Below are 15,652 nucleotides of genomic sequence, written 5' to 3' on the forward strand. Positions count from 1 at the left end.
GTTGTGGACAGGTGTCTTTTATACTAATAACAAGTTCAAACAGGTGCCATTAATACAGGTAACGAGTGGAGGACAGAGGAGCCTCTTAAAGAAGAAGTTACAGGTCTGTAAGAGCCAGAAATCTTGCTTGTTTGTAGGTGACCAAATACTTATTTTCCACCATAATTTGCAAATAAATTCATAAAAAATCTTACAATGTGATTTTCTGGATTTTTTTTTCTCAATTTCTCTGTCATAGTTGACGTGTACCTATGATGAAAATTACAGGCCTCTCATCTTTTTAAGTGGGAAAACTTGCACAATTGGTGGCTGACTAAATACTTTTTTCCCCCACTGTATATGCTGTGATTTATTGATGTAACTTAACTGAGAACCAAAAATATATTCCATTGCTTAAACATCATAAGTAAACATAATTTGAATGAACATTCTACAATACCATGGAGATTATTGCATTAAAATACAGACAGCCATTGCGAGTGTACCCATGAGTTTACCAGTCAAATTCAAATAAAATAAAACAAAATTATATTTGTCACGTGCGGCGAATACAACATGTGTAGACCTTACAGTGAACTGCTTACTTACAAGCCCTTAACCAACAATGCAGTTTTAAGAAAAATCAGTGTTAAGTAAAAAATAGATAAGTAAAAAATTACAAATAATTAAAGAGCAGCAGTAAAATAACAGTAGCGAGGCTAAATACAGGGGTTACCGGTACAGAGTCAATGTGCGGGGGCACAGGTTAGTTGAGGTAATATTTACATGTGGGTAAAGGTCAAGTGACTATGCATAGATAATAAACAGAGAGTAGCAGTAGTGTAGAAAGAGGGGGTGGGTGGGGGGGAGACAATGCAAATAGTCCGGGTAGCCATTTGATTAGCTGTTCTGGAGTCTTATGGCTTGGGGGTAGAAGCTGTTAAGAAACCTTTTGGACTTAGACTTGGCGCTCCGGTACCGCTTGCCGTGCGGTAGCAGAGAGAACAGTCTATGACTAGGGTGGCTGGAGTCTTTGGAAATTTTTAGGGCCTTCCTCTGACACCGCCTGGTATAGAGGTCCTGGATGGCAGGAAGCTTGGCCCCAGTGATGTACTGGGCCGTACGCACTACCCTCTGTAGTGCCTTGCGGTCGGGGGCCGAGCAGTTGCCATACCAGGTGGTGATGCAACCAGTCAGGATGCTCTCGATGGTGCAGCTGTAGAACTATTTGAGGATCTGAGGACCCATGCCAAATCTTTTCAGTCTCCTGAGGGGGAATAGGCTTTGTCGTGCGCTCTTCTTGGTGTGTTTGGACCATGATAGTTTGTTGGTGACTTGAAGCTCTCAACCTGCTCCACTGCAGCCCCGTCGATGAGAATGGGGGCATGCTTGGTCCTCCTTTTCCTGTAGTCCACAATCATCTCCTTTGTCTTGATCACGTTGAGGGAGAGGATGTTATCCTGGCACCACACGGCCAGGTCTCTGACCTCCTCCCTATAGGCTGTCTCATCGTTGTCGGTGATCAGGCCTATCACTGTTGTGTCGTCAGGCAAACTTTTAATTATGGTGTTGGAGTCGTGCCTGGCCATGCAGTCATGGGTGAACAGGGAGTACAGAAGGGGACTGAGCACACACCCCTGAGGGGCCCCCGTGTTGAGGATCAGCGTTGCAGTTGTGTTGTTACCTTACCACCTGGGGGCGGCCCGTCAGGAAGTCAAGGATCCAGTTGCAGAGGGAGGTGTTTAGTCCTAGGGTCCTTAATTTAGTGATGCGCTTTGAGGGCACTATGGTGTTGAACGCTGAGCTGTAGTCAATGAATAGCATTCTCATGTAGGTGTTCCTTTTGTCCAGGTAGGAAAGGGCAGTATGGAGTGCAATAGAGATTGCATCATCTGTGGATCTGTTGGGGCGGTATGCAAATAAGAGTGGGTCTAGGGTATCTGGGATAATGGTGTTGATGTGAGCCATAACCAGCCTTTCAAAGCACTTCATGGCTACAGACGTGAATGCTACGAGTCGGTAGTCATTTAGGCAGGTTACCTTGGTGTTCTTGGGCACGGGGACTATGGTGGTCTGCTTGAAACATGTTGGTATTACAGACTCAGTCAGGGACATGTTGAAAATGTCAGTGAAGACACTTGCCAGTTGGTCAGCGCATGCTCAGTGTACACGTCCTGGTAATCCGCCTGGCCCTGCAGTCTTGTGAATGTTGACCTGTTTAAAGGTCTTACTCACATTGGCTACGGAGAGCGTGATCACATAGTCATCCGGAACAGCTGATGCTCTCATGCATGCTTCAGTGTTGCTTGCCTCGAAGCGAGCGTAGAAGTAATTTAGCTCGTCTGATATGCTTGTGTCACTCGGCAGCTCGCGGCTGTGCTTCCCTTTGTAGTCCGTAATAGTTTGCAAGCCCTGCCACGTCCGACGAGCGTCTGAGCCGGTGTAGTACAATTCAATCTTAGTCCTGTATTGACACTTTGCCTGTTTGATGGTTCGTCGGAGGGCGTAGCGGGATTTCTTATAAGCGTCTGGGTTAGAGTCCTGCTCCTTGAAAGCGGCAGCTCTACCCTTTAGCTCAGTGCGGATGTTGCCTGTAATCCATGGCTTCTGGTTGGGGTATGTATGTACGGTCACGACGTCGTCGGTGCACTTATTGATGAAGCCAGTGACTGATGTGGTGTACTCCTCAATGCCATCGGAAGAATCCCGAAACATATTCCAGTCTGTGCTAGCAAAGCAATCCTGTAGTTTAGCATCTGCGTCATCTGACCACTTCTGTATTGAGAGAGTCACTGGTACTTCCTGCTTTTGTTTTAGCTTGTAAGCAGGAATCAGGAGGATAGAATTATAGTCAGATTTTCTAAATGGAGGGCGAGGGAGAGCTTTGTACGCGTCTCTGTGTGTGGAGTAAAGGTGGTCTAGAGTTTTTTCCCTCTGGTTGCACATTTAACATGCTGGTAGAAATGAGGTAAAAAGGATTTAAGTTTCCCTGCATTAAAGTCCCCGGCCACTAGGAGCGCTGCCTCTGGATGAGCATTTTCTTGTTTGCTTATGGCCTTATACAGCTCGTTGAGTGCGGTCTTAGTGCCAGCATCGGTTTGTGGTGGTAAATGGACAGCTAGAAATATAGATAACTCTCTTGGTAAATAGTGTGATCTACAGCTTATTGCCAGCCCATTTTATTAATGTTTGAGCAAAGGGCAAAAAAGTTTCATCACATCACCTAAATTCACTATAAAAGGCAAGGCCTAATATGTAGACTAGCATAGAAATGGTGGATTAATGCCCCAGCCTATACATTCACTTCTAACTTCTCTGTCTTCATTGTTCCCTTCTTGCACAATTCATGCATCTCCGCTGGCATCTCCACTGGCCTCTCTTCCATCTTCTCTATATTCCTCTTATAACTCTTGAACCAGTAGCCTAGCCCAATGCGTGTCCCAGAAGTAGCAATATATTTTGGTCACTTATTTTGAGCAATTAAAAAATATACTTCACAAAAATATAAACGCAACATGTAAAGTGTTGGTTCCATGTTTCATGAGCTGAAATAAAAGATCACAGAAACGTTTAATGCGCACAAAGAATATATTTCTCACAAATGTTGTGTACAAATTTGTTTACTTCCCTGTTAATGAGCATTTCTCCTTTGCCAAGACAATCCATCGACAGGATGCATATCAAGAAGCTGATTAAACAGAATGATCATTATACAGGTGCACATTTTGCTGGGGACAATAAAAGGCCACTCTAAAATGTGCAGTTTTGTCACACAACACAATGCCACAGATGTCTCAAGTTTTGAGGGAGCATGCAATTGGCATGCTGACTGCAGGAATGTCAACCAGAGCTGTTGCCAGAGAATTTAATGTTAATTTCTCTACCATAAGTCGCCTCAATGTCATTTTTGAGAATTTGGCGTCCGTACAACTGGCCTCACAACAACTGCAGACCACGTGTAACCATGCCAGCCCAGGACCTCCACATCCAGCTTCTTTACCTGCGGGATGGTCTGAGACGTGCCACCCGGACATTTATGAAACTGTGGGTTTGCACAACCGAAGACTTTCTGCACAAACTGTCATAAACCTCCTCAGGGAAGCTCATCTGCATGCTCGTCGTCCTCACCAGAGTCTTGACCTGACTGCAGTTCGGCGTTGTAACAGACTTCAGTGGGCAAATTCTCACCTTCGATGGCCACTGGCACACTGTATAAGTGTGCTCTTCATGGATGAATCCCTGTTTCAACTGTACCGGGCAGATGGCAGACAGAATGGGGTTGTGTGGGCGAGCGGTTTGCTGATGTCAACATTGTGAACAGAGTGCCCCATGGCGGCTGTGGGGTTATGGTATGGACGGGCATAAGCTAAGACAACAAACACTATTGCATTTTATCGATGGCAATTTGAATGCATTGAGATACTGTGACGAGATCCTGATGCCCATTGTCATGCCATTCATCCGCCGCCATCACCTCATGTTTCAGCATGATAATGTACAACCCCATGTCGCAAGGATCTGTACACAATTCCTGGAAGCTGAAAATGTCCCAGTTCTTCCATGGCCTGCATACTCACCAGACATGTCACCCCATTGAGCATGTTTGGGATGCTCTGGATCGACGTGTACGACAGTGTGTTCCAGTTACCGCCAACATCCAGCAACTTCGCACAGCCATTGAAGAGGAGTGGGACAACATTCCAAAGGCCACAATCAACAGCCTGATCAAGTATATGCGAAGGAGATGTGCCGCGCTGCATATGGCAAATGGTGGTCACACCAAATACTGACTTGTTTTCTGATCCACGCCCCTACCTTTTTAAAAAGGTATCTGTGACCAATAGATGCATATCTGTATTCCCAGTCATGTGAAATCCATAGATTAGGGCCTAATGAATTCATTTCAATTGACTGATTTCCTTGTATGAACTGTAACTCAGTAAAATCTTTGAAATTGTTGCATGTTGCGTTTATTTTTGTTCAGCTTCCCTGATGTGATGTGATCACATTGGCTGGAAGTAAAAATGCTATAAATGGGAATCCTCTGTTCACCCAACACCCAATGTTTATGTTTACAATGAAAAGTATTACGTCAGAATGACCAATGTTAGAATGTTTCCAATCAAATTAATGAATTAAATTTGAACGTTTTCCTATCAGTCTAATTTGCATAAACATTGTGATTGGATGATAGCTGTGAGGGTTATCGAATCAGGATCAAATCCTCTGATCTCCTCGAGCTCATTAATGATATAATATTGATATTTGAAGATTGCCGAAAGGCCAGTCTCTTTGGCAAATGACAGGAGTGGAATGTAATAGCTGAATAGAGACGGCAACCAGGCTAGATATCATGTGCTTCACCAAAAAATAACACTGCACCACTCATCTCTGCCAGTAACCTTCTGGTAACGAGTCCATTTCCTCGGCTACAAGGCCATCCAACTGCCCCGGGCGCTTCAGCTTTGTCGGGGGATTATGTGTACTGAAAAAAACTCTGGTCGTGGCTGAATGGTTAAGGGTTTGGAGTGTGAGCAGCAGTGCTTTTCTGATGTAGCTACTTCAAGTATGGACTCATTTGTTTGTTGTGACATACTTCAGTTCAGGACACACCAAAACTCTGTGGGTTAAGTGTTTTTTTTATGAGTCATCATTTTGAGTCATTCATGTATGCGAAGCCTGTGTATTATGATAATGATATATGCTCTACATTATTTATTGAGAGTCCTGAGACAAACATTTGCAATGCATTAGAAGCTTGCTTCAGGCACCAGCAAGATAAATGTTTACCCACCAAAGTCCCAGTTTTTCAGAAACGTCTTAGTAAATTAGAATGGAGGAATGGGAATAGAAAAGATTTGATTACCTATTGGTGACATAAAAGTATCTGAATTACCTTCCAAAGTACACATTCTCATCAATACCAAATGGAAGGTAGTTTAAATTGATTGAACCAGCATGTGAAATGGTCTGTTATGGGTAAATACTGGTATGTGGTTCACTTGGACTCGAGGAAACCGTGCACATGTTCAACCATTTCCACCATAAATGCTTGTTTCAGGATAAATCACAGGCAAATAATTATAGTGTTCATAGTACGGATGAACAATAAAAGGCTTGATTTAAAAACAAACCATGTCATTTGTGCAAATAAAGACGAAAGACCGGGGAGGGAAATGTCACCTCTGCTGCTGATCTACATGGTAATTGGTCCTCGGCGCTTTACTTTCACGGTCAGGGGAAACGAAGATTGCTTCATTAAGTTCCCCTTCTGATAACCGCCACAGCCGCTGCGCCAATGGAATGGAAGATCTTAACTGAATGACTATGCCATTTAGTAAAGAAAAGTGCCTACGGGAAATTAACTGGAATGGTGAATAATTAAGATAATAGCTCTATTTGCACATGGCAGTGTTAAAAAGCGCCAAAACAGACTGAATCACATTCAATTACAGGTTCCGTTACTCTTTTGTATAACACCTTTTGCTGTGGCGGTCAATTTTGAGAGACCTTTTTATATAGCAACATACTGAACAGCTTGAGGTATAACAGGTTTTTGCTCAATTATTTTAAGAAACTGTAGTCCTGGAGGATAGGGCTGCTTGCACAAGCACATTTTCAATTGGTACTGCAAGATAAGGTACATTCTCTACATAAGGATTCCATAAAGTTCCCTGGCCTTGTATGTTAACAAGTCACTCCACACATGAGCATGTACCCAAATGTCTTTTAAATTGTTGATTTTAATATGGTTGTTGCTACTTTGCCTTCTGGCAACATATTTGGATAATTATTATTTTGTACGCATTAACAGTTTGTTTGACCTTGAACTGAACTACAAATGCTGGCATAGTTTCTGTCCCTGTGTTTGGTTCTGTTGGTCTTCTGCAGTCTGGCTGAAAAAAAATATTCTGTCAACAAGCTAATAAGATGAGGGATAGATTACACTCATAACCTTTTGTGCTCCCTTGTCACTGACTGCACAGCGGATGGCAAAGGTGGAAAAGAGAGAACATTTTAGACATTCTGCTGAACAGACACACTCCTACACACAGTGAGCGTTTGCTAGAAAGCACCCCACTAAATTCCATAAATACTGTAAGTGAACAGCATCAGCCCTCCCAGAATGGTCTGAGTTTTGAGGCTTTTTGTCTCACACACACACACACACACACACACACACACACACACACAATCAAGCAATGCTCCCTGTAACTGAGGTCAGCAGCGGTAGAACACTGTCATCGGCTTGTCTCTGTCATCATGAGTAGGATTAATGACACACCTGTCTGCGTCTGTTCATCAACTCAACTGCTTCCCTGATGGCAGGGAGAATTACCAAAGCTGACGATACTATCAGAGCTGTAGATATCCCGGGGAGGCCACTGATTTGACAGAGATTACTGTATAATCGCCATACCAAATGATAAAGGTTATGGCATGTTGGCACAATCTCTAGATTGTCTGGAATCATGTAATATAGACCATGTTAAATGGGGCAGAGGGTGCTCTAGTCTAGAAAGGTCATTCAATATACAGTGAGGGGAAAAAAGTATTTGATCCCCTGCTGATTTTGTACGTTTGCCCACCGACAAAGACATGATTAGTCTATAATTTTAATGGTAGGTTTATGTGAACAGTGAGAGACAGAATAACAACAAAAAAATCCAGAAAAACGCATGTCAAAAATATTATAATTGATTTGCATTTTAATGAGGGAAATAAGTATTTGACCCCTCTGCAAAACCCTTGTTGGCAATCACAGAGGTCAGACGTTTCTTGTAGTTGGCCACCAGGTTTGCACACATCTCAGGAGGGATTTTGTCCCACTCCTCTTTGCAGATCTTCTCCGTCATTAAGGTTTCGAGGCTGACGTTTGGCAACTCGAACCTTCAGCTCCCTCCACAGATTTTCTATGGGATTAAGGTCTGGAGACTGGCTAGGCCACTCCAGGACCTTAATGTGCTTCTTCTTGAGCCACTCCTTTGTTGCCTTGGCCGTGTGTTTTGGGTCATTGTCATGCTGGAATACCCATCCACAACCCATTTCCAATGCCCTGGCTGAGGGAAGGAGGTTCTCACCCAAGATTTGACGGTACATGGCCCTGTCCATTGTCCCTTTGATGTGGTGAAGTTGTCCTGTACCCTTAGCAGAAAAACACCCCCAAAGCATAATGTTTCCACCTCCATGTTTGACGGTGGGGATGGTGTTCTTGGGGTCATCGGCAGCATTCCTCCTCCTCCAAACACGGCGAGTTGAGTTGATGCCAAAGAGCTCGATTTTGGTCTCATTTGACCACAACACTTTCACCCAGTTCTCCTCTGAATCATTCAGATGTTCATTGGCAAACTTCAGACGGGCATGTATATGTGCTTTCTTGAGCAGGGGACCTTGCGGGCGCTGCAGGATTTCAGTCCTTCACGGCGTAGTGTGTTACCAATTGTTTTCTTGGTGACTATGGTCCCAGCTGCCTTGAGATCATTGACAAGATCCTCCCTTGTAGTTCTGGGATGATTCCTCACCGTTCTCATGATCATTGCAACTCCACGAGGTGAGCTCTTGCATGGAGCCCCAGGCCGAGGGAGCTTGACAGTTATTTTGTGTTTCTTCCATTTCAGAATAATCGCACCAACTTGTCACCTTCTCACCAAGCTGCTTGGCGATGGTCTTGTAGCCCATTCCAGCCTTGTGTAGGTCTACAATCTTGTCCCTGACATCCTTGGAGAGCTCTTTGGTCTTGGCCATGGTGGAGAGTTTGGAATCGGATTGATTAATTGCTTCTGTGGACAGGTGTCTTTTATACAGGTAACAAGCTGAGATTAGGAGCACTCCCTTTACGTGTGCTCCTAATCTCAGCTCGTTACCTGTATAAAAGACACCTGGGAGCCAGAAATCTTTCTGATTGAGAGGGGGTCAAATACTTATTTCCCTCATTAAAATGCAAATCAATTCATAACATTTTTGACATGCGTTTTTCAGGATTTTTTTGTTGTTATTCTGTCTCTCACTATTCAAATAAACCTACCATTAAAATTATAGACTGATCATTTCTTTGTCAGTGGGCAAACGTACAAAATCAGCAGGGGATCAAATACTTTTTTCCGTCACTGTATATGGAAATTTCTGGTCTCAGTTACTTATGGATCACAGCTTGTTACATGGATAGTTTCCAGTAACTACAACTTTTGGTGTGAACTGTAACGGTGTATGAATGGAGAAGGGCTGCAGTACACCGCCTCCATAAAAAAGACATTTTCTAAGGGTTCCTTTGTGTCAGCCAGCCTAGTATATTTTATCTTGAAATGGTGTAATGAGACGTATTTCAGAATAGATTCTTTGTCCTCTGTATATGGGCATGTAAGAGCATACATGAAGTGAACATGGTTCATTATGATATGTATGTGGTTTGTCCAGAAAGATGAGATACAAGATGTATCAAGTTAAAAAGGAATCAGCTATGCTTAGCTAACTGAAGAGCATAACATGTTTTAGCTTTGCATTGAGTTTTTTATTTGGATTCGAACAAGTTAAGCGAGTTCCACAGCGGTTTGAAAATAGTAGATCGGGCCTGAAGGGTTTTATTTGGGGATTCTGTTCGGTTGCATTCTGTTGCGGAGGAAGCACTCCAGCTGTCGGAGCCATTCCCACATGAGTGTAATCGCAGAGGATGGCTAGTGGTAGATTCTCACGGACACCCGCACACTAATGTATCCCAGATTCTTGGAACAAATGACCCAAATACTCACTGACTCAAAGAAATCTACTGACGTACTGCAGATTTATTATAACTCTCGAGTCGCACAGAGGATATTATTGCAAACCATAGCGATTTCATGTTTTAATGTCATGGGTATTGAACTAAACTAGATATGTCTGCATTAATGGATAAGAGTTTTCCCATAGTAGAGAGAGGAGAGTTCTATTACTGTTGCGAAATTGCAGTATTCAGCTATAGGCCTACAGTGATATTACAGTCTGGGGTTAGATTATGCCACATGACAAAAACAGATATTTTGGTGCTTTGTCTGTCTTCTAACGCCTAGCGACTTGATGTAAGATTTTGCGCAGGCACGTCCCTATAACTGTTAAGCATCCTAAGTTGCTATCCTTTGACTAGCATTAAAATGGTTGTGCATTTTAAGTTGTTCAGTAATGATCACTAATACCCCTAGCATGGTTTAGGGCTTGGTGAATAGGATCTGTTATAAAACATCTCTATTCATCCCATGACCAAAGCAGGATGTAAGGGTGAGCAGTATCTCCCTTGACACCTAACCCTGGCCATTCAGGATGCTGATTCAGTAGATATCCTAAACCTAGACAGCCTCTCTCCGTCTCAGTCCGATGCCGTGTTCCCCTGCTCTCCCACTCCACTGGTCTAATGAGAGACTGTCAGTCAGGTCCCGAATGCCCAGCCAGCGCTCAGGCAGCCGCCACAAAGCACCACAACCCCTGCTGGTGGTGGGTGGGTTGGTGGGTGGGTGGGTGGGGGGGGGGGGGGGGGGGGGGTGTTGCCGGGCAACCTCCAGTCGTGGCATGTACTTTAAACTATTGACATAGCTTTTACCCAGAGGTCCGTGTGTTGTCAGATCTACACAGAGGTGGTGTAGAGTGGATCTTCTGCCATGCTGTCTCATCTGTCTCATCTATCTCATCTGGACTCAAAAGTGATCGGCCTCAAAGGACATGAAAGAGTCCCTGTATCTGTGCTGCTTTTGAAAAGGATCACACTCATCTGGCACAGTGGGAGGTATTCTTTTTTAATATTGTATCATGCTACAATTCGTTTTCATGTTTAATGTAGACTCTTGATTAAAGTTGAATTTTTCAGTAAGTATTGAAAAGGAAATTGCCTACAGCCAAATATCTGTGTGGTGTTCAAAATGGCACACTGTAGCGAAACCCTTTACAACAGAAAATGAAAATGAGTAGTTCTCATTGGATAATTTCACATACAACCTTCCCATTTCACTCATCTTTCTTCCGTTTCGGGCCTTATGAACATGACCCATTAAATCTGCAGATTACCTCTGGTGCAGGGATGTGTAGATGAGTAAATAACACCTTTGGTGACAACTTCTTCCCCACCCACCCACATAGAAACAGTTCTCCCTGTGCCTGGTTGCTACTCATTTTCTCCAGTGCAGTGGTTACCTCACCCATCTAAGCAACATCACAACATTTTTTAGATTCATTATAGCTAGCTATTAATAGGCCACATCTGCCCTGTTGCAATGCACTGACAATGAATATTGGCCAACATTTTCAGTCATTTAGCAGACGCTCTCATCCAGAGCAACTTACAGTACTGAGTGCATACATGATCATATTTGTTCGTACTGGTCCCCCATGGGAATCGAACCCACAGCCCTGGCATTGCAAGTGCCATGCTCTACCAACTGAGCCACACGGGACCAACATGGTCTCCAGATGCTATGCTTAAGTCATTTCTCACTCTACCAAATCATACCAGTATAAAACAGATTTCCTTTGTGCCTCGTCAAGATAAGTCCAAATTTGCATTGCTCTTATGGGCACAAAACAGCTATTGAAAAATATTAAAGTCCCTGAGGAAGAACGGATCATAATTAACTAATTAAAGAAGGCTTCGAACAGTTGCTTTAGAAAAATAAATAGTATAAGAAGATTAGTGAAATCTGCATGTGTTTACACTACAGGAAATAGGAAATGTCTAGTCCTTTAATTCTATTTGTGGAGACTGATCCATTCTCATGGGCATGCACTGAGCCAGACACTTGTTTGATACTCAAGTCGCATTATTTGAGGTTATTATGTTGTGGAGAAAGCATAACTTGTTAGTCATTTCATTCTGACATGGCCATTTGGAAACGTCAGTCACAGATTATTGGGGCTTGTCAACATGAACAAAGCAAGTGGTGACTTTGATAGTTATGCATTTTCTGTGCTGCTGCAATCCTGCTCCCAATCTCTGTCCAAGTATGTGTAAGCACCTGTGTGAGCAGTCGTCTGTGTGTGTGCTCTTGTGCGCCTGTGGGTAATGACATGAAATCTGAAGAATTGCTCATTGTCCTGGGCTTTCTGATCTGGTCGGTGTCCCAGACAGTCTTCAGTTGGCACTGCTCCAGCAAAAACCCTTACTACCAGTGGGGGAGGGTGGAGACTTAATATGGAAATGACATTAATTACCAGACTATCCAACAGATGTGACCCTCACCCCACTCAACATAACTACTCATCTAATAAAGGACCTTCAAGATACAATTACATTTTTGTGTATATATTGTATCAATTGACAAAGTTGAACTGTTCTCTATTTGTGAAACGAGATTCCTCAACTGACAAACTGTTTATTTCAATGGATGGATGATGACATTAGCCTTTGTGAATGTTGCACATTTTGGGGGATTTAGGAATGTTTCAGATTTGCTTTGGCAGCACAACCTAGATGGCTTGAGTGATAAACATTGAACAGAACTAAACCTCAGGCTAAAAAGAGCAGACTGAGAAAAATCTCTAAACAATGCAAATCTCCTTCATTAACTTGTCAGAAACTAGCATTTCTCTCCTCGCTCACTTGGACTCAGACTTTGTCTACTTTAGGCTATCAGTAGCCGGTTGTCAATTCCAATGCCCTGAGTTGCTAAACATATTGACATGTTTCTGTTTCAGCGCCGGCCCCAAAGGAGACAACATCTATGAGTGGAGGTCAACCATCCTGGGACCACCGGGCTCTGTTTACGAGGGAGGGGTCTTTTTCCTGGACATCGCCTTCACACCCGACTACCCCTTCAAACCACCCAAGGTCAGCACCCACCACCACACTGACCACAAATGGTTTATAGCTTTAGCTCCATTGTGCTGCTCTTTTCCTCTGTGGAGAAGTCTTGCTTTAATGTAATTTCAACAGCTAATATGATTTTCTGGGAATATGGTGTGCTCTCCAAGCCTTTACCAATTCACTGTTCATATTTTAAATTCATTCTTTATTAGCCTTTTCATGAAGTGTACCCTGTGGAATATTTTTGGTTGTTGAGTGGATGTCATTATCAAGTGTATGAAATGTGCTTTCGGATATCTCTCTTTGTGCTTCTTAGAACCCAATTTCCCTCTCACTTGCTTTCATTTTGAGTTCTGACTGTCTCACTCTCATTGTGTCTGTTTCCCCCCCTCTTTCAGTATCTCTCTTTGTCTCTGTTTCTCTCTGAGCTGTGTAAGAACCGGCTCTGCTTTTTGACAGCAGACTCAAACAAATCCACAGGCTCAAGGTCTGCTCAGTGTAGCCAGAGGGCTCAAGTGTTTTGTCCCACTGTGATCTGTAGCCAGTCCTTCCGTCACGATAGCGCACGATATACTCCTCCATTGAAATGCTCCATTGGAGTTTTGCTGTATATTATAGACTCTTACCAGAACTTTTTTCAAGCCCCTAACTGAAACTCCAGTTTGACAAGATTGTTGGACAGATTGGAAGTATAAGATTCAGTTGTTAGGGTTAGTGGGGCAGAGAGCGCACCATTGTGGAGTTATTTATAATGTCCTGTCCTCGGTGTGTTCAGAATGCCTAGGCTCATTAGATGTTTCCTCTGCAAGGTCAGGGTCAGTCTGTCCAGATGTTGGTGATTGGAGGACTAGGTCGGTGTCAGGTGTCAGGCCTAAACAGATGTCAGTGTCACGTTCAATCAGAAACACGGTAGTAAACTTAACAGGGACGTTTGTGTGGATGTTTGTTGTACAAAGGTTTGAAGTAAGCACATTTTGAAACCAAATAAAGTCATTTTTACCCCTTATTTGAATCCCTGTGAAAGTATTATAGGAATGATTATTTTCCCCTCAAACTAATATGCAACGGTTATGGCGAGATTAGAGATCGGCATGAGTTTGTTTCTGGGGCTTTTCATGACAATTATAAAGGTTTTCTGCATGTTGGTAAATGCACCATGCTGCCCCCTGTTGGCTATATCAAAGCCTAAGGAAATTAGAAGACATAAAAATGTGGGTAATTTTTATGGTATTCAAAAACTCTGCAGCTGTGTTATGAGGGTTGTCACCAAATTCTGTATTTCCCTGTACTCGCCAGGTAACGTTTCGGACGAGGATCTACCACTGTAACATCAACAGTCAGGGGGTGATCTGTCTGGACATCCTGAAGGACAACTGGAGCCCTGCCCTCACCATCTCCAAGGTGCTGCTGTCCATCTGCTCTCTGCTCACAGACTGTAACCCAGGTAAGAGACCTATCAATGTCCACATCATGATGATCTGCAGTGTTCTCATTTCAGTTGGTGATTCATGACTGATTAAATGACATTTGAGTTGGCACTATCTACACACAGAGATGGTGATAATGTTTCATGCTTTGATAACTGTCTGCTGCTCTGCTAGTGGAGTTCCAGCATTCCCTTCCCCTGGGACAGTAGCTCTGTTTCTGTTGAACCTGTTGATGGAATTTAAATTATCTTTAAAAAAATAAGTCCTTATTCATATTTTAATACAATGTAATAATATGTTCTAAACTCTCTCTGGGTCCAAAAATCTTACACCTGTGAAATGCTATTGATAAATGCATGCTCTGATCTGCATCCTTTTCTTTGTCATTGCAGCGGACCCTCTTGTGGGGAGCATTGCCACACAATACCTGACCAACAGAACGGAACATGACAGAATAGCCAAGCAGTGGACGAAGAGATACGCCACATAGATCCCCCTGTCTGACTTTCCCACTGTTACCCTCTCCCCCCCACTGTACCTCTCTACCTCTCTCCCCAGCCTTTCAAAGCACACTCACTAAGTGCAACGGTGTACCTGTCATTCTCCCCCCAAACCTTGTATCTACCTTTTCTTTGTAAAGAACTGTCCTTTGTTCCTTGTTGACTTGAAAGCTTCTTTTTTTATACAAAGAGTAAATTGGGATTTTATTTTCCAATATCTGAATGTTGGAATTATTGTATTGAAAAAAGGCTATTATTCTGATAAGCATTGTCCCTCAACTATACAGTATGTATCCATGTTTTCATAGTGGCTCCAGGAACAAAATGCAGATTATATACTCTTTTTACTTTACTCTAGGTTCTTGTGTGTTTTTCATTTTCCTATTCCAGTCATCAATGTTATCTGCATGGAACAGGAGGAAGATTTGCATCAAATGACATTTAATGCTCTTCTACGCTCTCTGGTTTTGTTTGTACTGTATGTATTTTTTCAAACGCTTTTGAGGCAGACCACAGAAATATAGGTCTGCTTGTGAAAGAGGCAGGACTTGTACATTTACTGGCTACTCTGGCATGGCAGGGTGGTTTGTTGTGCACTTGTATTAATGAAGCACCCAATAAAACACACTGGTTGGCTTGTGACTTGTGGTTATACTCTTCTGTTCTGTAACTGTGACCCCTCTGTGTTCTGTGACAGGCGTTAAGAAGAGGTTAATGTCTGGACCTATCATCCTTCTGCCTCATGACACACACACACACACACATTGCCACTGCCTGTGCATATAAGGAACTCCAGGGAATCAGTGAAACCAGGGTAAAATAGACTACAGCAGAAGAAACTGCATCACTGGTCTAGGTTAGAGGTGGGCATGAACCATAGACCATATATGAACCTCTCTCGCACCCTGACTTGGTGACACTCCAAATTTTATTTTGGCCCTCATCAGATATCATGTGCTTTTTTGTGCATATTTTTTTGATGTGTG

At 43.0% G+C, this 15,652-nt stretch overlaps 1 protein-coding gene across 1 annotated transcript in view; it reads left to right on the forward strand.

Annotated features, from left to right (window-relative positions):
* LOC311120843 (ubiquitin-conjugating enzyme E2 E2-like) overlaps positions 1–15,324 on the forward strand; it is a 38,133-nt gene extending 22,809 nt beyond the window's left edge. Inside the window, exons 4-6 of the mRNA XM_084157898.1 lie at positions 12,631–12,763; positions 14,036–14,183; positions 14,559–15,324. Coding sequence (XP_084014024.1) covers positions 12,631–12,763; positions 14,036–14,183; positions 14,559–14,656 — 379 coding nt within the window. The 3' untranslated portion in view covers positions 14,657–15,324. The remainder of the gene's footprint in view (positions 1–12,630; positions 12,764–14,035; positions 14,184–14,558) is intronic.
* The last annotated feature ends 328 nt before the right edge of the window (positions 15,325–15,652 follow it).

The sequence above is a fragment of the Coregonus lavaretus genome, assembly GCF_964263955.1.
Source record: "Coregonus lavaretus genome assembly, chromosome: 3".
Lineage (NCBI taxonomy): Eukaryota > Metazoa > Chordata > Actinopteri > Salmoniformes > Salmonidae > Coregonus > Coregonus lavaretus.